The sequence below is a fragment of the Salvelinus fontinalis genome, chromosome 1 (genome assembly GCF_029448725.1).
Source record: "Salvelinus fontinalis isolate EN_2023a chromosome 1, ASM2944872v1, whole genome shotgun sequence".
Lineage (NCBI taxonomy): Eukaryota > Metazoa > Chordata > Actinopteri > Salmoniformes > Salmonidae > Salvelinus > Salvelinus fontinalis.
The window spans coordinates 33925654-33952119 of NC_074665.1; the positions used below are offsets into that span (position 1 = coordinate 33925654).

General features: G+C 40.6%; 1 protein-coding gene across 2 annotated transcripts in view; it reads right to left on the minus strand.

Annotated features, from left to right (window-relative positions):
- LOC129853468 (rab11 family-interacting protein 2-like) overlaps positions 1-26466 on the minus strand; it is a 40438-nt gene that overhangs the window by 1543 nt on the left and 12429 nt on the right. The window contains exons 3-7 of one of the 2 annotated variants that reach the window (XM_055919565.1): positions 22246-22652; positions 15093-15459; positions 9393-9456; positions 6627-6861; positions 1-3656 (exon numbers count right to left, since the gene is read on the minus strand). The exon at positions 1-3656 is cut by the window's left edge and continues 1543 nt beyond it. In XM_055919565.1, the coding sequence (XP_055775540.1) occupies positions 6634-6861; positions 9393-9456; positions 15093-15459; positions 22246-22652 (1066 nt within the window). In that variant the 3' untranslated portion in view covers positions 1-3656; positions 6627-6633. Of the gene's footprint in view, positions 6862-9392; positions 9457-15092; positions 15460-22245; positions 22653-26466 lie in introns of both variants that reach the window. The other variant, XM_055919557.1, reaches the window with a different exon arrangement.

Below are 26466 nucleotides of genomic sequence, written 5' to 3' on the forward strand. Positions count from 1 at the left end.
TGAAAAATGGTATTGTCTTGTGAAAACTTACACCCACCTTTGTGAACTGCAGCTAAGGTTAAAGAAATGCATAAGGAAAAAGTTTAGTGCCATTGCCACCATACAGAGAAGAGGCGTTTGGAGACATTTCTGCTTGTATTATTGTACAATGTCGAATTTATATATATGTGATATGGGCAACTGTGATGGCTCTCTAAACAGAAAGTGATAAAATTTTATGAAGCTGTATTGCAAAAACAACTGACATGCAATTTAAGATGCAAGCTAACTGCAGAGTTAGTGAATCATTATCTGAGTGCTAAGTAGAAGTACAAAGATGTGCCATGGAATTAACTAAATGGAGAAAAGGTTAGAATATTAGCTGTATATCAACACAATGAAGGGAATTTAAATACTAAACTATGTTAAACTGAAACAGTGATTGTGGGCTTGAAACTGGTATTATAGTTGTATTATCTATTTGTAAGCCTAACAGCCTTCAGAGCGCTCAGTGCTTTCAATGATGCTGTCTCCATGGAGATCTCTCAATGTAGTCATTGTCACACTTCAACATCAACCATCAGTTGTCGGATGATGAAGAAAACACCTATTACCTCATTTAGCATGAAATTAATATGCCCCCCCCCCATCCTATAAAACCATTTGAACATTTAATAATATTGTCCTAGCTTTTTCCCCATCATTGAATTCATGAGATTTCATTATCATCATCACGTTTTTCAATAAAAACGGAAGATTCATTGGAGCAAGTGTATTAGTCCTGCTATAATGTTGCTGTAAAAATTCAAACAAATTACTTGGAATTTACAGCGCAACACACAAACATCTGTTGTTATTCGTTAGCATGTGTGTTACCCCATCTTATTCTGGATAAAGTCATTTCTGTTGCACCAAAACACATTCAAAGTCAAATACAAACAGCTGAATAATGTATAATGTACATGAAGTCATTTTGAATTATGGTAAAAACAGTAGCTGAATATATGGTCTGGATAAAGGTCACATTTTAAAACATGAGGAAGAAATGTTGCTTAACTATAATCAGTATAATGAACGAGGGCACACTTCAGAGCCTACATTCAATAGAGGACGATTTAGGTAAAGATAAAGATTTTTTTTTGGGGGGGGGGGGGAAGCTTTTTTCAAAAATAAAATAAATGTAATAGAGGCTAAGAATCTGTACACAATAGGTGCAAAAAAACAAAACAGTGTCTCAGTGATGCATGCTAGGACAAGGTTTATAAAAAGGCAGCTTTTGCATTTTCTGGAATACCATTAAATTCTCTTTGTCCTAGTTAACTGTGACCGAATTGGGAAGTTTTTGCAGTAAACTGTGTTTGTTACTTAAGAAGGAAAAAAAAGCAATGAGATAGCCCTTTTTAATGTAGAGTGAGTCATCCAAGCAGTTCTGAAATTGAAGCCTCTGGCGGTTTTGAACTTCCGAAAACGAATGTCGTAAAATTCTCACATGTTCACTTAGGGCTGTATCCTTACTTGATGTGGACATTCAGTAACTTTACCAATACAAATAAAGAATATAAAACTTAGAATGTAAAAGTTTACCAAATAAAAAAAGACACAAAATACAGGAAAAAGCAACAAAAATTGTCTAAAATGTGTGACTACGCAACTCAGTGTGGTCAATGATTTAGACTGAGGAATCAATAGTTCACAACAGGGGTCACAATACAATTAGTACACAACTTTGTAACATTAATCCTATTGATTTAAAATACCAAGAATATAACACTGTAAATGGCACAACATTCTACAAAAAGAAAAAACAAAAAAGTGACAAATGTAAACCTTTCTGCTAATTAGGTGAGACATGTTTGTCATGTCATGTCATGGCATGGCATCATGTCATGGCATTTGCTCTAGGAAAAGACGTACATCTTGAGGGAAAATATTTCAGTAACACAGTAATAGTTTTACCTACTTACAGTAATAAAGTAATGCTTTATCTTGGCCAGGTCGCAGTTGCAAATGAGAACTTGTTCTCAACTAGCCTACCTGGTTAAATAAAGGTGAAAAAAAAAAAAAAAAAAAAAAAAGTAATAACTAAGTGGTCGTAACCTTTTTGAAAAGCATTACAGTGTATGTAACTATTAAAGAAAAGTAGACTCAGAAATGTGACATCATACAGAGCGGGGAAACTGCCTGCTTAAAGCATACATTGATACATACAATTGTGTATGCTATGCAGAACAGACATTGTATGTGCTATGAAGCGATATACCATGGTGACACAAATTATTAAATTGAGGGTGGTTTGTTTTTTGACAGGCTGATACTGTTTGTTATGTCGTCATAGTACTATTTATGATAACATATTTCATAACAGAGTTAGCCTACATTGATTGTAAAACTGTCGTGATATGTTATATATTTGGCCTTGCTTTGGACAGTATGAAGGATGCATGACAAATTAGTCAGTAAAACATGAAAATGTCATAAATGATCACATATAAAATGTAATAAACAGGTTAACTCGAGCCCTTGTTACAATCTGTACTGATAGTTTGGTTTTCTGGATGTGTTAAGTTAGTACACAGTGTATTACTAGTAAAAATATAACCAATAGCCTTTGTGGAGAGCAATTAGTCAAGAGCACTTTGATCTGTCAATGGGCAGTGTAACATGTGAACAAAATCAATACATTAAAATCAGCCTGCAAATGCATTGCTATGTAGCTAGGTACCTTGATTAATATTTCCTTCAAATAGTTAAAACAATTCAAGCAACAATCAGTCAATCTAAAAAGTAACAAAAATCGAACCACTTCTACCTAATGGAATCATATTTTCTCTCTGTTGACAAACAATGACAGATCACAAGTGTAGAACGGATGTCATTCAGACATGTTCCACCTGAGCACACAATATAATGATTCAAAGTGTAAACAATTTGTGGACACCAATAGAATATTAAACATGTTGCTAAATTATGATTGCACTTCATCTTTCTGTCTGTGTAAAGCCATACAAGTAGAGTAAAGTGAGAATAACTTGACCAATGGTTTATACACATTTTTGGATGACAATGGATGGGCCTACACTTAATGCAAATTAAGGTCATACAATGCGCTTGATCCTAAAAACAAAACGATAGTCATCAAGAGTCACTGAAAAATCTAAAACAACAAACCCAAAAGCAATGACTTCAGAGTTGATATGCTGGACAATGATAGCTCTTTGAATGAATTAACTTTGGTGTAAATATTAGGGAGGCTTCAAAGCAGTGTCTTTAGTTTGCCTCCACTCAATTACATTCTGCACGATGCCCAGACATTCTATATCATCAAAACTGACCAGAGAATACAGTGTTTACATAGTTTAGTTTTCACTGCAAGGTCACAAAATTGGAATGCAGTGTCACGCTGTTTTCAGATGCATGCCTTGAGTTTGAAAAAAATGCAGTAGTACCTACCCTCATAAGAGTACCTTTAAATAATATATTTTTGTACTAAGATGGCAAATGTCAACAGATACTGTAGGTCCAAACCATCCTAATGCCAAAAAGCTCACATCAGTCACAGACAGGCAACAACAGCATGTTCATACCCGCATATCAGTATATCAACACAATCTTGTATTGCAGTAAGCGCAGTGCCGGGCTGATTGGCAGAGTGTAGAGTCATAATCCTGCGTCTTGGTCTGAAGTGTAAACACAGTCATTAATGCTCTGCAGTACTCAACCACTTGACCACTGCCAACAGCACACGACTGCCTCTGGAGCATCTGGTAAACATATACTTGACTACATTCACATTATAAGAGCATCTGGGTTGAATACCGCATCAAGCGGCCATATTTGTTATGGCTATATGTTGGTTCACGCTTTCATGTCAGACCTATTAAAAATGGCAAACCCTATTCAATTGACCCTTCACTAAGCCCGACCGCAGAAGTTGGGGCAATCAGTCCAAGCACTCCAATGGATAGAAAGTGTTGTCAAGACCGACCCCTCGGACAAGCTCACGTTTTAAACGCATGGAAGCCATTGAGGGCATTGCAAAAAGTGAGTTTATCCAAAAACAAAATGTTTAAATGGCTAAATGATTGAACAGTGCACCGGGAGAGCTTGCTTCTGTGATTCCTGAAACGTATATTTTTTGATTCCGAAAAACGACTTTTGTTACATTTTTGCTAGCTCAGCTGGTTATTAGTACATCACTGGGACCGTGCTCCCGCCCAGCCAGGACATCTACTTGAAACGGTGCCTGAGGAAGGCCAGCAGCATCATCAAGGACCCCACACACGAGCGGTTCACCCCTTCACCATCGGGGAGACGGTATTGGAGCATGAGGTCTGATACCAACAGGCTCAGAGACAATTTCTAAATAGAAGCCAAAAGAATGCCGCCCTATAGGGCTCCCCGAGTGGCGCAGCGGTCTAAGGTACTGCATCTCAGTGCTAGAGACGTCACTACAGACCCTGGTTCGATTCCAGGCTGTATCACAACCGGCCGTGATTGGGAGTCCCATAGGGCGGCACACAATTGTCCCAGCGTCGTCCGGGTTTGGCCATCATTGTAAATAAGAATTTGTTTTTAACTGACTTGCCTAGTTAAATTTAAAATATCCGGAACACTTGATCTGGACTGACCACCTGCACCGAGTCTCCGCACCACACACTTATTCACGCGCAAACCCACACAGATACACTCATCCACACCCCTAGACCATGACCTTTTGGTTATTTAACAATTGTTTGGATACGTTTTAACACTTAGGCCATATACATTTGATTAACTGTTTAACGGATACATTTTTTTGTTTGAAAAGTGAGGCACGCAATCAAATAAAAAAGTAGACCCTTTTATTAAAATACTATAGCAACTGTACCTCAATAATGGACTAACGTTACTCCTTATAGTTCGAAGACCTTACATGTTCTGTTAGCAAAAACAGCCAAATACTTCTTCTAAACGTGAATCGATTTTCAATTTTGGTACGGTTCTAGAAACATAAAACCCTCTTCTTCCTTATCACGTCAAAATAATTTTACAAATGCTAAATATACACTTACTGTACAGTGTTTAAACACATATTTTTCAGTGACAACTCTTTTGCGGCGTCCATCTTCCGTTTACTCACAGGTAGATATCTAATTAGCACAGGTACGCCTCTGTCTTCCTTCTGTTTCCCGTAAAAAAGCACTGCAACATGGAAATATGGCCGTGTGGGAACCCTAACCCTATAAACATTGAGTTTTTTTAAAAATTATTTCTCACTGATATGAAAGATATGTTTATGTTTCACAAAACGGTACCGCAAGCGATGCATTTAAACGTTCAGAATGAGCATCGGGGCTTTAAACAAAACTTCTCCAGTCAGTTAGCAATTATAAAATGGGGTATAGTAACCATAGTTCTACACCTAGCGACTTTGAACTACTCCCTTCTGGGCGCAGGTATAGGGCACCCCTCGGCGGGAAAAACAGAACTAGACAATCATTTGTGCCAGGTGTGATATCCCTCCTAAATAGCTCGGGCTAATGTTCCTATTGACCCAGTAAGGCCAGTAGGCTAGTCTCTTTTTATTGGTATGCAACTTATGAAAGTTGTATTGTCAATTTGTTTTGTATTTAAACACTACTTTAAACGTGTACATGACACTGCAACAAAACTTCTCCATGGGGACAATAAAGTCAGTAAAGTAAAGCAACCTAATCAAGAGATTTTAGCCTCTTGGAGAGGCTAAACGAGGCATAAGTTTAGTCATAATCAGAGAAGTTGTTTCTCTCTTTACTAGAAGCTCGAGGACATTCTTTTTTTAATCTAAATCGTGCACTTTTTCAGTACAACTGATTTGTGAGAGGTGAAGAGGTGCATCCTTTAAATATTTAATTAAATCTAGATAGCCTTAGTGTTTAAACGCAAATCTAGCTTGGTGGTTCTATGTTCAAACAACCGCTCCAGAAGCTGTCTGGGATTTTCATGTTACGTGTGTGAAAGTGCACTAGTGGGGCTATACCATGCCTGATCGTTTTCCAAGGCCTTAAATAGCGTATGCCATGGATACACTATTAAAGGCCTTGGGAAACGGTCAGGCATGGTATAACCCCACTAGTTTGTTCTTCATCATCTCATAATCAATGGTAAAACGTAGTCAACACAGTGATAGCTCATTTGAATCCCACTGGTTTCTGCTAAGGTATTCTGATGAATTTGTGAGATACATTATGTCATTTCCCATTCTTTCAATTCACCAGAATTTGAAAAACAAAAAGAATGCCATGCAAACAACAGAGCAGGAGACAATTAAAATGGATGAGTGGATCAACATAGAGCAACTGATTCAGAGGTTAGTCTACCTATCATAATGGAACAGCCATGGGGTTAATTATAATGCAAGTCAAATATTTATGTCATCGGATGTACTTCACTCCACAATAATATTCTGCTGGGGGAACTGGTGTAAACTCAAATCACAGCATACAAAACCTATAAAAACGTATAAGCTGTATCAATGCAGTTACTGTAAAGAAATCAAAAACGACTGATTTGGCATTGGTCAATCCCCCTTCTCTTCATTTTTTGTTCCATACCCACAATACATTAGAAAAAAATGGCTAGGACGAGACATTACTGTTTACAAGCCTCTATTTTTGACCTTTCTCTACCTTGACTCTACTTCTTTTTTGAGATTTTCCCCGCTTTCCTGTTGGGCTCGTAGGGTGTCCGTAGGATGCTCGGCGAATCCTCCATAACGCGGACCAGCAGGTTATCAATGTAGTCTTCCAGCTCACGGATATGCGCGTCCTTCTTTTTCACCACCTCCTTCTGCTTGATGAGCTCACGCACCACCTCGTCAAAAGACAAGTTGCTATAGGAGGCCACGCTCGGCTGCTTTGTCTCCTGCGGGGCCAAACCACAGCCATTGTGATGAATTCAACCGTGATAGCACCATTTACAAATACCTCAGTAAAAGTGTACTACTCCAAATGCGGCTTGAGACACGAGACAATTACCAATAATTGCTCGCAAATGGGTTTCATAGCTAGATGGTATAAATAGACAAAGCAAAAAGGTAAAAATCGGTGCTAAAGAGTACCTGAAGCAAGACTGAAGGTAGGCTAGGCCAGGGAATCCCACGTGTTATGGCAGATAGACTAATTGCCTAATTAAAGGTGTTTGAATAATGTCACAAACTATGTCATTACTGCACGTGTTTATCTCTTATACCCTGGTGGCAATCAGGACTAATTGAGGAACCGGTGATAAGATGTCACTCCAAAAGTGTGTTGGCACTGTCAATGCCATTGCATTTCATTTCAGGTGTTTCGATCTGCTCAAGTCAATGGTATTAAATCAGAAAACGATAGATGGCTCGAACAATCAGTAATCCTGTGGCGGGGAATCTGATTTGATGTTTTTAGAATCAGTTCTAGGAAAATAAAGGTGTCAACTCTCGTTCCCTATTTAAATCCTGAACCACATATCCTCCTCCCAAACCAGCAACGACCTTGACCAGCTGGTGGACAAGAGCATCACATTAAGATTAAACTCCCTAAAAAACAGCAATAAAGATAAAAAAAAAAAAAATGGGCCTTTTTCGTTCCTAGGGGAAACAGCAGAGTGCATATTTCTGGGAACAAAGGATCAAAACAAGAAACACGAAAACAAAGATGCAACCAAACTATTTTGGTTGAGGTTTTTTTTCTTTAGAGGAAAAACTGTCTGTGTAGACTGTGCCGATCTCATTACAGGGGGGACAAGAGGAGCTGCAATCATTTTTAATGAGGTGCCACGTTATCGCATCAACAATGGACATCCTCCCCCAGGCAGATACAGCGGCAAAGCCATCAACCTGTTTAAAATACTTCACTTATCAGTCTCCTCTCCTCCCCGTTCCCAAAAATCAAGCTGCAATCGCTGTGCGGTGTCTACGATGTGAAGAAGTGCCAGACTATATTTACCTGTATACTATATATCTTCCTAGTATGAGAAACAAAGATAAACCAGAATGTGAGGGTGCCATCACTAGAGTCTATTTCTAAACAATTCAAGACTATGGTGGGGATCACACTAAGCAGCCTGCACCTTTATTTCCATCATTTTCCATAGTGTGGACATGCTAGGTGTCCTGCATTCCTCCATCGTAGGTAAGCTTCAAGTTATTTTGTCAGTGTTCTGGCAGCCCAAAGTCGAAAGTTAACTCAGCAATATGCCTCTTATTTTCGGTCAGAGAAAAATGTGATTGGGGGTTTAGCGACTGCTTACTCGGGAACTGAATATGCTTTTAGAAACAAAACAGGGAAAATTTACTAAGAAATAGGCCTTTTGCACTTCCAGTCATCAGGACAACCAATTTTGCAGAGATTTTCCTAACATGAATCAAGTTACAAGCTCAGTTTAACTATACTGTATGAGCAATGGCGTCCAATTCACACACCAAAGAGCCCCAGACATTATATAAAGCTACACAGCCAGAAGCTGCAGCGGCTGGTGACAGAGGCCTAGAAATGACCATGAACTAGCTAAGTGAAGACAATTTTTCTGCGATCAGTAGTGAGAAGTAGATAAGGCGAGCACACTTGGCATTCTCCAGTTGTCTCATTACTACATCTAATGAGGTCTGCTTTGAGAATTTAAAAGCTCTGTTCTTTGAACTCTCTCACTATCCTCCCCTCCTCTTTCACTGGTTTATTAGCAAGGGCCTGAAAGCAGAGGGAATGGAACTGCCAGTTCATTTCTGCTAGGCTCTGCAATAGAGTGTATGGAGGGGCACGTGGCTAAGATGACTCAACACCCACAACGAGGAGGTGAGGAAAGCCATTATCAGAATCCCTGTTTCTCATTTCAACATCACTTTGGACATGGCTCTCTTACCATGTTAAACTCATTCAGGAGTGTAATTGCCAGCAACTACTAGAATTATGCACCAGCAGAGCATGTTTTGTGCTTTTATTTTTGGGGGGGAGGGGGAGTGACAAAACTAAGGTGGCAAATAACCCCCTCATCAATCCAATGACAATTTCACACATATTTATCCCTACATAGTGCTCCAATTATGGCACCAGTACGATATAATAGAACTTTACCTGACCTTAGAGAGACCGAAACTTCACACGGTTTTAAATGATGAGCCAATCAGAGATGATGGTCGTTGTTTTCAGCTGTTAATTAGTTAAATTACACTCATCGTGAAGTGTAAAAGAGAGAAGAGACAGCAGCTCAGAGATCAACATCACAAACCGCAATGTCAAGTAAGATCAGGGAGAGCTACTCAATTAAAAGTTGGCGGTGTTCTGAAACTAGGCCCATGCTTTTTGACGTTCTCTCTCCCTTTATTTTTTTCCCATGGTCTTTACGAAACGGTTATTCATACCAATGTAAACCTTGTTTGAGATTGAGTCACTAAAAGTGTGTACGGTGTGAGCTCTTACATTTTTCTTGCCATGTTTCTCTCTCGCCTTTCGGATGTCTTCATTGCTGGTGGGCTTTTTATCACTGCAAAACATCCAAGAATACGGAATTACAAAAATAAAAAAGTAAAATCATGTTTACCAACACGGTTAAATCACCCTGTATCATCTTGCCTTAAACCTAAATGACCACAAAAAGGTAGTGTACGACGGTAGCTGTAAAGACGATGGACTAGCGCCTACAGCGAGATAGGCCTAAGAGGTTAATTGTGCGACAGATCTCAGTGTGGCTAAGAGGGGTCTGTTATCAAGCCTAGCTTCTCTTAAAGCTACACTCCTTAACTGAAACAATAACTAAGCATTCTCACCGCCCCCTGTTTCGCAAAAAAGCTAAGGGACCAGGGTGAAGAAACGTAACCACTCAAATTCATAGACTAAGGCTATGGATACAAAGACTGACCATCCCATGATATCACAATTACAGTTTTAACCATGTTGAGGCTTCCTTACATTTCATTTGTTTACAAACATTGGAATAAATCAAGCATATAATTTGGGTTCTGATGGGGTACGACAGTTGACCTAAGCTCACATGGCATTTAGAAGTTATATTGTTCAAGAATCAATGGTTATATATATCATTATTTATAAGTCAAAAATGGATGTAGAAACTAAGGATTCTAGCTTTAAAGGGGCAATCTGTAGTGCGAACAATAACAAAGTGGACACTCCACTACTGAATTGGTGGCGGAGCTGAAGGATGGCGCTGGAGAAATGTAACCACTCACAAACTCATGGACAGAGCATCTGACCATCCAGGATATCAAGATTATGGTTTTAACCATGTTTTGAGGCTAGACAGTGTTTGTTTAAATTTACATTATCGACAAGGAAAGGATTAAAACAAGCTTATATTTTGGGGTATGATGTAGTACGACAGTTGAACTAAGCTCATGAGGCACCTATAAATGATATTCAAGAACTAATGGGTACATACAGTGCATTCGGAAAGTATTCAGACCTCTCGACTTTTTCCACATTTCGTTACGTTACAGCCGTATTCTAAAATTGATTAAATAAAAAAAATCCTCAATCTATACACAATATCCCAAAATGACAAAGCGAAAACAGGTTTTTAGTAACACCTGATTTACATAAGTACTCAGACCTTTGCTATGAGACTCGAAATTCAGCTCAGGTGCATCATGTTTCAATTGATCATTCTTGAGATGTTTCTACACAACTTTGAGTCCACCTGTGGTAATTCAATTGATTGGACATGATTTGGAAAGGCACACACAGTTGACAGTTCATGCCAGAGCAAAAACCAAGCTATGTGTTTGAAGGAATTGTCCGTAGAGCTCCGATACAGGATGGTGTCGAGGCACAGATTTGGGGAAGGGTACCAAAACATTTCTGCAGCATTTAAGGCCCCCAAGAGCACAGTGGCATCCATCAGTCTTCACTTCTTTGGGACTGGGGGGCAGTATTGAGTAGCTTGGATAAAAAGGTGCCCAGAGTAAACTGCCTGCTACTCAGACCTAAAAGCTATAATATACATATAATTAGTAGATTTGGATAGAAAACTCTCTGACGTTTCTAAAACTGTTTGAATGATGTCTGTGAGTATAACAGAACTCATATGGCAGGCAAAAACCTGAGAAAAAATCCAACCAGGAAGTGGGAAATCTGAGGTTTATAGTTTTCAAGTCATTTTCAAGTCATTGAAAACAAAGTCATTGCCTATCGAATATACAGTGTCTTTGGGGTCATATTGCACTTCCTAAGGCTTCCACTAGATGTCAACAGACTTTAGAACCTTGTTTGATGCTTCTACCTTGAAGGAGGGGGGAATGAGAGCTGTTTGAGTCAGGGGTCTGGCAGAGTGCCATGAGCTCAGTCTCGCGCGCTCCCGTGAGAGTTACCTCCGTTCCATTGCATTTCTACAGACAAAGGAATTCTCCGGTTGAAACATTATTGAAGATTATTGATAAAAACATCCTAAAGATTGATTCTATACATCGTTTGACATGTTTCTACGAACTGTAATATTACTTTTCACCTGGACTTGTCCGCGCCTCCCGAGTTTGGATTTGTGTACTAAACGCGCAAACAAAAAGGAGGTATTTGGACATAAATTATGGACTTTATCGAACAAAACAAACATTTATTGTGGAACTGGGATTCCTGGGAGTGCATTCTGATGAAGATCAAAAGGTAAGTGAATATTTATAATGCTATTTCTGACTTCTGTTGACTCCACAACATGGCGGGTATCTGTATGGCTTGTTTTTGTGTCTGAGCGCCGTACTCAGATTATTGCATGGTGTGCTTTTTCCGAAATTTTTTTTTCAAATCTGACACAGCGGTTGCATTAAGGAGAAGTGGATCTAAAATTCCATGCATAACACTTGTATCTTTTAGCAATGTTTATTATGAGTATTTATGTAAATTGATGTGGCTCTCTGCAAAATCACCGGATGTTTTAGAACTACTGAACATAACGCGCCAATGTAATCTGAGATTTCTGGATATAAATATGAACTTTATCGAACAAAACATATGTATTGTGTAACATGAAGTCCTATGAGTGTCATCTGATGAAGATCAAAGGTTAGTGATTAATTTTCTCTATTTCTGCTTTTTGTGACTCCTCTCTTTGGCTGGAAAAATGGCTGTGTTTTTCTGTGACTAGGTGCTGACCTAACATAATCGTTTGGTGTGCTTTAGTCGTAAAGCCTTTTGAAAAAATTTATAACAAGTTTATCTTTAAAATGGGGTAAAATACTTGTATGTTTGAGGAATTTTAATTATGGGATTTCTGTTGTTTTTAATTTGGCGCCCTGCAATTTCACTGGCTGTTGGCGAGGTGGGACGCTACCGTCCCGAATATCCCAGAGAGGTTAAATGGAAGAAGTTTGGAAACACCAATACTCTTCCTAGAGCTGGCCGCCCGGCCAAACTGAGAAATTGGGAGAGAAGGGCCTTGGTCCGGGAAATGACCAAGAACCCAATGGTCACTCTGACAGAGCTCGTCTGTGGAGATGGGAGAATCTTGCAGAAGGACAACCATCTCTGCAGGATTCCACCAATCAGGCCTTTATGGTAGAGTGGCCAGACGGAAGCCACTCAGTAAAAGGCACAACAGCCCACTTGGAGTTTTCCAGAAGGCAACTAAAGGAATCTGAATACTTTCGAATGCACTGTGTGTGTGTGTGTGTGTGTGTGTGTGTGTGTGTGTGTGTGTGTGTGTGTGTGTACATGCATATATACACACATATATATACACACATATATTTACATATACACACATACATATACACACGACACGTTTTAATGACTCCAACCTAAGTGTACTTAAACTTCTGACTTCAACTGTATATCCAATAGTTCTTCCTGGCTGTATGTAATAACACTTAAGATTTTCTGGGCTAACAATGTAAAAAATAATACATTAAACAAAACGATAGTATAGTAGCATAGTTTCCTAAGGCCTCGAAGTGAGGGGACCATCTCTGTCGGTGCTAAAATCTGTTGTATGTAAAATAGTGTGCTTGTCATGCCCAGATCTGTTTCACCTGTCTTCGTGATTGTCTCCACCCCACTCCAGGTGTCACCCATCTTCCCCATTATCCCCTGTATATTTATACCTGTGTTTTCTGTCTGTTGCCAGCTCGTCTGGTTTGTTCAAGCCTACCAGCTTTTTGTGTCTCAGTTCCTGCTCTTTCCAGTTTCTCTTTTATCCCCCTTCTCGATTTTGACCCTTGCCTGCCCTGACCCCGTACCCGCCCACCTGACCACTCCGCCTATCCCTGAGCCTACCTACCATCCTGTACCTTGGCCTCTACTCTGGATTATCGACCCCTGCCTGCCTTGACCTGTCGTTTGCCTGCCCCTGTTGTTACAATAAACATTGTTACTTCACACAGTCTGCACTTGGGTCTTTTTTGTAAAAAAAAATATTTTTTGGGGGGGTGCACTTGGGTCTTACCTTGGTACCTGATAGTGTCATAGCTTGGAAAACAAATAAATGTGACTCTGGATGACAACATAATGTTTCCAACATGAGGGCTAAATACGCTTTTGTTTTGTTTCCTTGACACGATACTAACGAGTATCGCGATACTGGTATTGTCCCAGCCCTAGTATACATAATGAATTTAAAGGTATAAAAATGGAAGTAGCAACTGCAGATTGCCCCTTAACGCCAGTAATAACACCTGTATAGTATGATAAAGAAAACTTGGCCAACACGTGGATAACTATATGCTACTGCTGATATACACTCACCGGACATTTTATTAGATACATTTCCGTGAACGCGGTGGTGTATTGCACCTACAGACGTGGCTGTGGCTTGCTTTAAAAAAACAAGCAGACAGGCATCGACGCATTCAGTTATTGTTTGATTGAACATTAGAATGAGCAAAACAAGTGACATAGGCGACTTTGTGAGCGTAGTATGATCGTTGGTGCCAGGCGTGCCGGATCCAGTATCTCAGAAACGGCTGCCCTCCTGGGCTTTTCACGCACAACAGTGTCTAAGGTTTACAGAGAATGGTGCAACAAACAAAACACATCCAGTCAGTTGCAGACCTGTGGAAAATGTGGGCGAAAACAGCCCGTTGATGAGTGAGGTCAAAGGAGAATGGCAAGAATCGTGCAAGCTAACAGGCGGTCAACAAATATACAAATAACAGCGCAGTACAACAGTGGTGTGCAGAACGGCATCTCAGAACGCATAATTCCTTGTCACGGATGGGCTGTTGCAGCAGACGACCACACCAGGTTCCACTCCTATCAGCTAAAATCAATAAGAAGTGGCTCCAGTGGGCACCCGATCACCAACACTATACAATTGAGTGGAGAAAAAAAAACATGACAGCGAGTTCATTTTACTTGAGTGGCCTGCGTAGTCCCCAGACCTCAATCCAATAGAGCATCTTCGGGATGAGATGGAACAGGCTGTTCGCAGCATGAATGTACCGCCGTTCAATCTGCAGCAACTTCGTGGTACCATTGCGTCAGCATGGACCAACATCCCTGTGGAATGATTCTGACACCTTGTACAATGCCCTGAATAATTAAGGTTGTTCTGAAGGCAAAGGGAGGTCCGACCCGGTACTAGATGGGTTTCCCTAATAAACTGACTGGTGAGTGTATAAATGAGCAATATGGGCAAACATTATGTTTGACAAAACATAAGTGTAACAAGAGGAACCTGATATGATTGGTTCGGTGAAACAGCTTAGAAAGGGAAATTTCTATGAAACAGCTTAGGTATTTTATTTTATTTAACTAGGCAAGTCAGTTAAGAACAAATTCTTATTTACAATGACAGCCTACTTTGTTTGTGTTCTAAAAGCATGTTGCAATGTTTTGGAGTGGAAGTTCTAGTTGTATTAGTTCCCTAACTCGTCCTGAATAAGCCAGCTGACCTAACGTTAGCACAGTGACCGCAAAAGCCATTCAGTTTTGTAAGTCTTCTAATATTTGAAACTATTCTAAGGGATCAGGAATACTGTGCAATACGTGTGCATCTGGGTCGAGTTCATTAAAGCACACAATTGAAAGCATTGGAAAATGAAAAGGTCCGTTTCCTATTGGCTAAGCCCAGGTAGTCCCCACATGTTTCAATAAGTTGTTTTGCCATTTTATGCCTAATGAACATGACCCTGGCTTGGATACCAAACATAGTTGTGTGGACGTGGAAAGCTTTACCTTGCTTTGTAGTGTGAGCTGAAGGGGTTGGTTGGTTGGATGTCGCCCTGAGAGTTGCTGTTGAAGGGATTGGGCGAGCGCAGGTCTCCAGAGCTGCCCGAACGCCCCCCGTCGGTCTTGCGTCCCTCCTTCTTCCCGGTCACACGTTCAAGTAGGCTGACCTTCTCCTTCTTCTCCTTTTTCTCCCCTTGGTCCCACAGCTGGCCCTGCTCCACCTCAAATGGGTTGCGGTTGCGAGGAAGGGTGGCGTACTTCTGCGGCAGGCCATCGCTGATATCAGTAAAAGGGTCACAGTGTTCCTCTGTGTTCTGGTAGCCTCGCACCTCACTCTGGGAGCGCCTGTGAGGGGCGGCACCACTCCCTTTCTCTAAGAAACACAACAAACAAAATAACTGATATTTTTTTATGGAAATAATACTAATCACACAAAAAAAGAATGTCTCCTTAGGGGTACTAATCTGATACATGTTGACTAACAAAGTGGTTCCCAAAGTGAAAAGATGTCTGCATGTATGACTATCAGTCGCTTTGGATAAAAGTGTCTGTTAAATGGCTTATATATATATATATATATATATATATATATATATATATATATATATATATATATATATATATATATATATATATATATATATATACATATACGTATATATACGTATATATATATATACATACACATACACATACACATATACATATACATATACATATACATATATATACATATACATATATATATATATATATATACACACACACATATATATACACTGCTCCAAAAAATAAAGGGAACACTAAAATAACACATCCTATATCTGAATGAATGAAATATTCTTATTAAATACTTTTTTCTTTACATAGTTGAATGTGCTGACAACAAAATCACACAAAAATGATCAATGGAAATCAAATTTATCAACCCATGGAGGTCTGGATTTGGAGTCACACTCAAAATTAAAGTGGAAAACCACACTACAGGCTGATCCAACTTTGATGTAATGTCCGTAAAACAAGTCAAAATGAGGCTCAGTAGTGTGTGTGGCCTCCACGTGCCTGTATGACCTCCCTACAACGCCTGGGCATGCTCCTGATGAGGTGGCGGATGGTCTCCTGAGGGATCTCCTCCCAGACCTTGACTAAAGCATCCACCAATTCCTGGACAGTCTGTGGTGCAACGTGGCGTTGGTGGATGGAGCGAGACATGATGTCCCAGATGTGCTCAATTGGATTCAGGTCTGGGGAACGGGCGGACCAGTCCATAGCATCAATGCCTTCCTCTTGCAGGAACTGCTGACACACTCCAGCCACATGAGGTCTAGCATTGTCTTGCATTAGGAGGAACCCAGGGCCAACCGCACCAGCATATGGTCTCACAAGGGGTCTGAGGATCTCATCTCGGTACCTAATGGCAGTCAGGCTACCTCTGGCGAGCACATGGAGGGCTGTGCGGCCCCACAAAGAAATGCCACCCCACACCATGACTGACCCACTGCCAAACCGGTCATGCTGGAGGATGTTGCAGGCAGCAGAACGTTCTCCACGGCATCGCCAGACACTGTCACGTCTGTCACATGTGCTCAGTGTGAACCTGCTTTCATCTGTGAAGAGCACAGGGCGCCAGTGGCGAATTTGCCAATCTTGGTGTTCTCTGGCAAATGCCAAAAGTCCTGCACGGTGTTGGGCTGTAAGCACAACCCCCACCTGTGGACGTCGGGCCCTCATACCACCCTCATGGAGTCTGTTTCTGACCGTTTGAGCAGAATCATGCACATTTGTGGCCTGCTGGAGGTCATTTTGCAGGGCTCTGGCAGTGCACCTCCTTGCACAAAGGCGGAGGTAGCGGTCCTGCTGCTGGGTTGTTGCCCTCCTACGGCCTCCTCCACGTCTCCTTATGTACTGGCCTGTCTCCTGGTAGCGCCTCCATGCTCTGGACACTACGCTGACAGACACAGCAAACCTTCTTGCCACACCTCGCATTGATGTGCCATCCTGGATGAGCTGCACTACCTGAGCCACTTGTGTGGGTTGTAGACTCCGTCTCATGCTACCACTAGAGTGAAAGCACCGCCAGCATTCAAAAGTGACCAAAACATCAGCCAGGAAACATAGGAACTGAGAAGTGGTCTGTGGTCACCACCTGCTGAACCACTCCTTTATTGGGGGTGTCTTGCTAATTGCTTATAATTTCCACCTTTTGTCTATTCCATTTGCACAACAGCATGTGAAATTTATTGTCAATCAGTGTTGCTTCCTAAGTGGACAGTTTGATTTCACAGAAGTGTGATTGACTTGGAGTTACATTGTGTTGTTTAAGTGTTCCCTTTATTTTTTTGAGCAGTGTATATATACACACACACACACACACACACGCACACACACACGCACGCACACACAGTTGAATTCGGAAGTTTACATACACTTAGGTTGGAGTCATTAAAACTCGTTTTTCAACCACTCCACAAATTCCTTGTGGAGGAATTTTCTCAATAGGGGGTGCTGTTTGCACTTTTTTCACAAAAATTTTGTTCCCAAATTAAACTGCCTCGTACTCAATTCTTGCTCGTACAATATGCATATTATTATTACTATTGGATAGAAAACACTCTCTAGTTTCTAAAACCGTTTGAATTATATCTGTGAGTAAAATAGAACTCGAGTTGGAGCAATTTTCCTATGAGGAAGTGAGAAATCTGAAATCATGCAGGCTGTTCTGAGGTCAGTTTATTAATTTGCATGTCTTCTATTGGTTGAGATGCACTGCATACGCCTTCCCCTGGATGTCAGCAACTAGTGAGAATTGGAATGGAGTTGCTAGGCAGATCTGAGGCCATATAAATGGGCTCGGAACGGGGGGTCCTCTCTTTCCTTCATTCGCCATGACGCAAGACAGACCTCAGGATGGCGTTCTAGAAAGCTCCCGTTATAGCCCTTAGATATATCCGGCTCTGATTTTATTCGATATAGGTGTTAAAGACATCATAATGTTGTTATTTTAAACCGAGTTATATCAGTTTATATCAGTATATTGCGATTTTCGGATATTTATTTGTGCTGCGTTCTAGTGAGTTGGGTACGTCTGGGCCACATGGCTAATGTTTACTGCTAATTCCAAAGTTGAAGGCGACAATCTACAGCCGATCAACGATTCTTTTGGACAAAGGACAACTTGCCCAAGATTCTGATGGGAGCTCATCAAAAAGTCAGAACTATTTATGATGTTAATTCGTTGTTCTGTTGAAAAATGTAAAACTCATATTCCGCCATTAATTTCGGTGTGGTCTCGCTTTAACGCACGCTGTATGTCGTAGTAGCGGTAATTTTAAAAATCTAACACAGCGGTTGCATTAAGAACTAATGTATCTTTCATTTGCTGTCCAACCTGTATTTATTAGTCAAGTTTATGATTAGTTACTGATTAGATTAGGTGCCTCTCCCAAGATTTCTCCCGACATATTGTTGGCAGCTTGGCTACTATTCTCATTGTATAACCACGATTTGTGCCGCTAAATATGCACATTTTCGAACAAACTCTATATGTATTGTGTAATATGATGTTATAGGACTGTCATCTGAAGAAGTTTGAGAAGGTTAGTGAAAAAAATTAATATCTTTTGCTGGTTTATTCGTTATCGCTATTGTTGGCTTGAATCAATGCTGTTGTGTGGTTGGCTATTGTAGTAAGCTAATATAATGCTATACTGTGATTTCGCTGTAAAACACTTAAAAAATCTGAAATATTGGCTGGATTCACAAGATCTTTGTCTTTCATTTGCTGTACGCTGTGTATTTTTCATAAATGTTTTATGATGAGTATATAGGTAATTCACGTTGGTCTCTGTAGTTATTCTAGTTGCTTTGGTGAGAGTTGTGATGGTGGCTGCAATGGTAAACTATGATTTATACCTGAAATATGCACATTTTTCTAACAAAACATATGCTATACAATAAATATGTTATCAGACTGTCATCTGATGAAGTCGAAATTGTGATAGCTACCTATGCAGGAAAAAAATGGTGGGAAAAAAAAGTTGTGTCTTTTGCTATCGTGGTTAGCTAATAGATTTACATAGTGTCTTCCCTGTAAAACATTTTAAAAATCAGAAATGATGGCTGGATTCACAAGATGTGTATCTTTCATCTGGTGTCTTGGACTTGTGATTTAATGATATTTAGATGCTAGTATTTACTTGTGACGCTATGCTAGTCAGCTTTTTTACTGATCGGGGTGCTCCCGGATCTGGGATTGTGTGCAAGTAGAAGTTAACAAAACTATAGTTTCGGTAAGTCGGTTAGGACCTCTACTTTGTGCATGACACAAGTAATTATTCCAAAAATGGTTTACAGACAGATTATTTCACTTATAATTCACTGTAAAAAAATGTTTAGAACTCCACAAGTCTGGTTCATCCTTTCCAAATGCTTGAATGTACTACGTTCATCTGTACAAACAATAGTACGCAAGTATAAAACCATGGGAACATGCAGCGGTCATACCGCTAAGGAAAGAGATGCATTGTCTCCTAGACATGAATGTACTTTGATGCGAAAAGTGCAATTCAATCCCAGAACAAGAGCAAAGGACCTTGTGAAGCTGCTGGAGAAAACACTTTGAGGTACAATAGGATAGGATAAAGTAATCCTTCTAACCCTCCCCCCCCTTAAAAGAGTTAGATGCACTATTGTAAAGTGGTTGTTCCACTGGATATCATAAGGTGAATGCACCAATTTGTAAGTCGCTCTGGATAAGAGCGTCTGCTAAATGACTTAAATGTAAATGTAAATGTACAAAAGTATCTATATCCAGAGTAAAACGAGTCTACATAACCCGAAAGGCCGCTCAGCAAGGAAGAAGCCACTGCTCCAAAACCGCCATAAAAAAGCCAGACTACGGTTTGCAACTGCACATGAGGACAAAGATCGTACATTTTGGAGAAATGTCCTCTGGTCTGATGAAACAAAAATAGAACTGTTTGGCCATAATCACCATCGTCATGTTTGGAGGAAAAAGGGGGACGCTTGCAAGCCGAAGAACACCATCCCAACCATGAAGAACAGGGATAGCAGCATCTTGTTGTGGGGGTGCTTTGCTGCAGAAGGGACTGGTGCACTTCACAAAATAGATGGCTTCATGAGGTAGGAAAATTATGTGGATATATTGAAGCAACATCTCAAGACATCAGTCAGGAAGTTAAAGCTTGGTCGCAAATGGGTCTTCCAAATGGACAATGACCCCAAGCATACTTCCAAAGCTGTGGCAAAATGGCTTAAGGACAACAAAGTCAAGGAATTGGAGTGGCCATCACAAAGCCCTGACCTCAATCCTAGGAGGCAAGGAGGCCTACAAACCTGACTCAGTTACACCATCTCTGTCAGGAGGAATGGGCCAAAATTCACCAAACTTATTGTGGGAAGCTTGTGGAAGGCTCTAGAAGAAAAAGAAACGCACACATATTTAGGCGAGGTGCTGGCTAGCGGAGTAGAAAACTTATCGTGACTTTGCCATTGTAATTGTTTGTAAGCTTGTGTAGTCTAAAATGAATCTATGATCGTATGCTATCCATTTGTTTTAAACGTTGGTAATACATTTTTTGCATCTGAGCTCCTAGAGTGTGCGGCTCTCCTTTATTTTTAAGCTTGTGGAAGGCTAACTGAAATGTTTGACCCAAGTTAAACAATTTAAAAGGCAATGCTACCAAATACTAATTGAGTGTATGTAAACTTCTGACCCACTGGGAATGTGATGAAAGAAATAAAAGCTGAAAAAAAATCTCTACTATTATTCTGACATTTCACATTTTTAAAATAAAGTGGGGATCCTAACTGACCTAAGACAGGGAATTTTTACTAGTATTAAATGCCAGGAATTGTGAGAAACTGAGTAAAAATGTATTTTGCTAAGTTGTATGTAAATGTCCGACTTCAACTGTATGTATACATATATACACACACACACACACACACACACACACACACACACACACCTACCCAATCAAGCGTTTTTCTTTATTTTTACTATTTTATACATTTGTAGAATAATAGTGAAGACATGAAAACTATGAAATAACACATATGGAATCATGTAGTAACCAAAAAAGGTATTAAACTCATCTAAATATATTTGATATTTTAGAGATTGTTCAAAGTAGCCATCCTTTGCCTTGATGACAGCTTTGCAAACTCTTGGTCAGGGAGGTGACATAGAACCCGATGATCACGAACAGAGCTCTAGAGTTCCTCTGTGGAGATGGGAGATCCTTACAAAAGGACCACTATCTCTGCAGCACTCCACCAATCAGGCCTTTATGGTAGAGTGGCCAGACGGAAGCCACTCTTCAATAAAAGGCACATGACAGCCCTCTTGGAGTTTGCCAAAAGGCACCTAAAGGACTGAGACCATGAGAAACAAGATTATCTGGTCTGATGAAACCAAGATTGAACTCTTTGGCCTGAATACCATGCGTCACGTCTGGAAGAAACCAGGCACCATCCCTACCGTGAAGCATGGTGGTGGCAGCATCATAATGTGGGGATGTTTTTCAGTGGCAGGGGCTGAGAGACTAGTCAGGATCGAGGGAATAATGAACGGAGCAGTTCAAAGTATAAAGATCCTTGATGAAAACCTTCACCAGAGTGCTCAGGACCTCAGACTGGGGTGAAGGTTCACCTTCCAACAGGACAACGACCCTAAGCACTCAGCCAAGACAATGCAGGAGTGTCTTTGGGACAAGTCTCTGAATGTCATTGAGTAGCCCAGCCAGAGCACGTACTTGAACCCGATCAAACATATCTGGAGAGACCTGAAAATAGCTGTGCAGTGACACTCCCAATCCAACCTGATAGAGCTTGAGAGGATCTGCAAGCTTGTAGCGTGCGTCATAACCAAGAAGACTCGAGGCTGTAATCACTGCCAAAGGTGCTTCAACAAAGTACTGAGTCAAGTGTCTGAATACTTATGTGTATGTGAAATCATAAAAAATAAAACAATTGCTACATTTGCAAAAATATATTTTAAAAACAATTTTTGCTTTGTCATTATGGAGTATTGTATGTAGTAGATTGATGAGGGGGAAAAAAACAATTGAATACATTTTCGAATAAGGTTGTACTGTAACAAAATAGGCCTAACACTAGAAGAAGCTGCTGTCCTTACCCAGCTCCTCGATGGAGTTCATAGAGTCCAGCTTGGGGCGGAAGTGGGTGCCAATGAGGTCGGACATGGAGTGGGCAGCGGAGAGCTTATGGGAGCCGGCCAGTAAGTGTCTCTTGATTTTGGGCTCTGGCTGGGGCTGATGGTCCGGAGCACTGGGCTGACGAAGGGTCTCCGAGTCAAACATGGCGGAGCGGGGCAGGATGGCTGAGGAGGTGTCGGAGAAGCCACCATCGTGCTTGCGACCCTTCAGCTTGTCCTTGAGTTTAGTGAAGGGCGAGCGGGGCTTGTCCTTTACGGAAAGGTCGAACATGCTGGCCGTCATGTTGTTCCTCATGAACTGGATGCTGACCTGGATCTTCCCTCTCTCCTTCCTCTTCTTCCCTGGCCTGGAGTCCAAAGAGTACCAGCTGAAAGAAGAACATAGGGATAATTAGACAGGTAATTGTTGTTAGTGGCACATTAAAATGAATACAGGAATATAAGATGAAAACATCAAAGAAAACAGCAGGTGCCTTAATGGGTGGTAAAACGTCACAAATTCAAGTTAAAGTTAATTTTTTTGTTCTGAGATAATTTAGGTTTGTCATAGCAACATGGGTGGTTACATATTCATCCTTTTAAAAATGTATGAATTATGAACATGTTCAGACATTTTTCCACTTGGAAATATTGGTGTAAGTTTTTTTTTTTTTTTAATCAGTGAAAAATATAGGCCTATTATTTAATTCATCTAAATTCTAGGCTTTGTTTATGAAAAATTTGCTTTAAAAAAACAACAAAAAAACAGGCTAAAGTGATATGCTCTATCGACTGAGGTAAAAACTATCAGTAAACGTACAACACAGAAATCTGAGAGTACCCAAGTGAATTGAGCCATTTATTTTGAAGAAATTATTAGAAAAGTGGGGTTCAAAAAACTGTTTGAGTCCGACATTTCCCTGAGGAAGAGTAACAACTTGTGTATTCAATAAATTATTAGGGTAAAATGTCTGTGGTGGAAGTCCCCAATTTCACCTCACATAAATCCACAGGCGACGTCACTTGAAGCTTTTCGTCTCCCTGTGAATACATATTATACGAGGGATAAACATAATTCCCTGCTAACTGTGATGGTCTGAATCGCGAAAAGAATGTTGAATAATATGGTTCATCAAGGCCATTCTGCTACTCTGCTCCTGTTTATTTAACCTCTTTGCCTTTTCTGCTGGAAGTAATACGATTGATGCCGTCGCTGTGAGAAAAAGGGGTGACATTTGCACAAATCTGGCCTTTGTTCAGAACTGCTACGACAAGCAATTGGGAAATTACAAAGGCAATGATGCAGGATAACCATGCAACTCATACATGCTAATGAGAATGCTGGCTTCTCCATAGCCTAGGCCTAGCCCAGTGGTCACCAACCTTTGAGGGGAGATCACTTTTTAAGTCAAAATGCAGGCGGAGGTCTAGCGCTCTGATAAAAAATTAAAAATTAAAAAAAACATTACTTAAAAAACGTAAGCCTATGCAACATTAACCAATTAAAAACAGCTCTGTAGCAATGATGTGTGTGCAATAGGCTATAGGCCCAATACATTATCAATGCATATTGGCTATGCTTGAATTACCCTGCCAATGGCATTGCAATGTTGTTCTTCTCAGACAATTTAATCATTATATTATAAAACTTGAGGTATATGATCAACCTTGGTAATAGATACTTTGCTGTATTACTTGAGGCATAGCTGAGTGAGCATGAATTGAAATAATTCGCTTTTTTTATTTTATTGATGGTGCCTGCATCTGACGGTCAATCTCAGCGGATGGAGACTGACCAAAAAGAAGACCCTGTCTTCCAGCTGATGGCGGAGTTTGTACCTTCAGACACATGAAATGGTTCAAAATGGAGACACTTCGACTATCCCGCACAGGGCAGCTGAATCAAGTGCACCGACCACAAACAGCGCGAAACAAATATAAAAACACGAACGCAAGGCTTTATCAAAGACAGGCAAAAACTGCTTCTCCAATAGAAATCCCCGATCACACTTGAGACTACGTCATGGCGACGTTGGCTAGCTAAACACGTCATCGGATCCAAACGGTCGTTTCTCCCGCCGAACTGCACATGTGCAGGCTGTCAAATCAAAAAGGCACTCCTTCAATATAAAGTTGTTTAAGACAAACATTAAAATGTGTAAGTTTGTCACGATCAAGAGGTTGGAGTAATAGCATGCTAAACTACTTAAGAAATTAGCTCGAATCTAGGTTGTGCCTTTAGATTTCGGGAAAATTAAAAACGAAGGAAGAATTTTGCACTTCTCATTGACTTCTCAAACCCCGGCCTGGTCTATTTGGTCTGTTTCACAAGCGTTCCCGGAAGTCTCACGAAGTTGCGCTTTCTTTGTTTAGAAACTCTGTGCCTTTATTATTGGGTTTTTTATAGAAATTGTTGGCGATCGACTAGGAATGCTTTGGAGATCGACCAGTAGACCGCGATCGACCGCTTTGTGACCACTGGTCTGGCCTTTTTAAACCAATGGTTTGTCGACTGCAACAATGTAGAACTGGGAACAAAGCTCACTCAAAATACAAAGTCAACATTTAAACCACCTCTCAAACAGCAGGTGCTCTGGTAAATTCCACAATTCCTCAATGAGCACAACCTCTCTCTGTCTGTTCAAGCTATAGGCTATTTCTGTCATTGGAAAAGTGGACAGGCATGATGTTTTTTGCCCTAAACTGTGTCTAAAGAACCTCCATGGCAGGGGCCTCTTGGTCTAGCTAGCCTTATTCACATAGTGTGCTCTGTCCTTCGGAGCACGATCTAGGAGCCACAGCATGCTGCTGAGGGGGCCAGCCCTGTACTTCACATGGGTGTCAAGGCCAAGATAAACCTCCCTCTGCCTGGAACCACAATACTCCCACTCTACCAAGACCTCTGAGAAACTCCTCACAATCAACACAGGTGTGCGATAATTAGGGGCTGCCTACTTCAATGTCTAGATAGACTCTCCTCCCCATGTGTCAGCTTGAAAATACAGTTGACGGACACAGCTAGTTAGCAAATTGGGACTGCTCCAGTATATGGATATGGCAGCACAAGAGTGGGCCTTTGGCTCATTCTAGTTGAGTCAGTTGTGTGGGATGACTAAATACTGGTACATTGACATCTCCACAACAGCTCTGTACTTGAATGACTGCAAAACCCTGGAGGTGCATCAGCTCCGGCACCTTGAATAAATACTACCATCAACGGTTGCCTATGACACATCGCAATTCTCCCCAACTAAATGGGTAAAGAGGAAGTGTGCTAATGTTTGCATGACGAAATGTACCAATGGCTAATTGACACCAGATCCTCTTATGTTCCTGTTCCTCTGAGCAGAATGGAGGCTTACTCATCCACGTAGCCTAGGCCTAGCTAACCACAACACATTGTGCCATAGTTATTCTACACAGCCAAAAATAACTTTACACAGCGCAACTGGATTGGGTGGAGCTGGTGTAGTGTTTTTTTCCATACATCCACACCACTGGAAAAATATATATCATTTGAGTCAGAATTAGTAACAAGACATGTTTGGCCAGTTCAACCACATTCAGTTAGCATAGGCTAATACCCAAAAGAGCACAACATAATGTTTAGCCTATGCCATGTCCATAAATGACAGTTTACCATCTCAATTCCAGTATAAGGCAAGAATAAGCAAGGACAGTATTGCCATTTGTTGATTGTGTGATTACTGGAATTGAGGTGGAACAGTTTGCTGCTATTAGACAGGAAAGATTATCTGATGGCCTGCTGACTGCGGTTCTCGCTGGACTAGTTCACCAACTACAAAGACTGCACCCAGTCAACTCAATTACAACATGAATGGCAGTCTATTCTCAAAAGACTAACCTCCTGATTCATTGTTCGGTGTCAACAAAGCACATCTTTTAACTAGCACAATGGCGTAGCCTGTGTCACAACAAGACAGATGTCCAGGCAACTAGGGGTGAAACAGGTCACCAAATCCAGTTTAGTACATATTGCTTTTTTGGGGTTACGGTTCGTTTTCGGTACAGCGGGAAATATAAAACACCAACAGTTACTGTAGTTAATTTTGGTTTATTTGAGAGAATACAAAACGTTGGTATTTCCGATTCCATAAATTATCATGAGTCATATAATGACTGGTGAGAGCACAATCAGAATACCAACACTTTGTATTTTCTTAAATGAAAACGCACGATTAC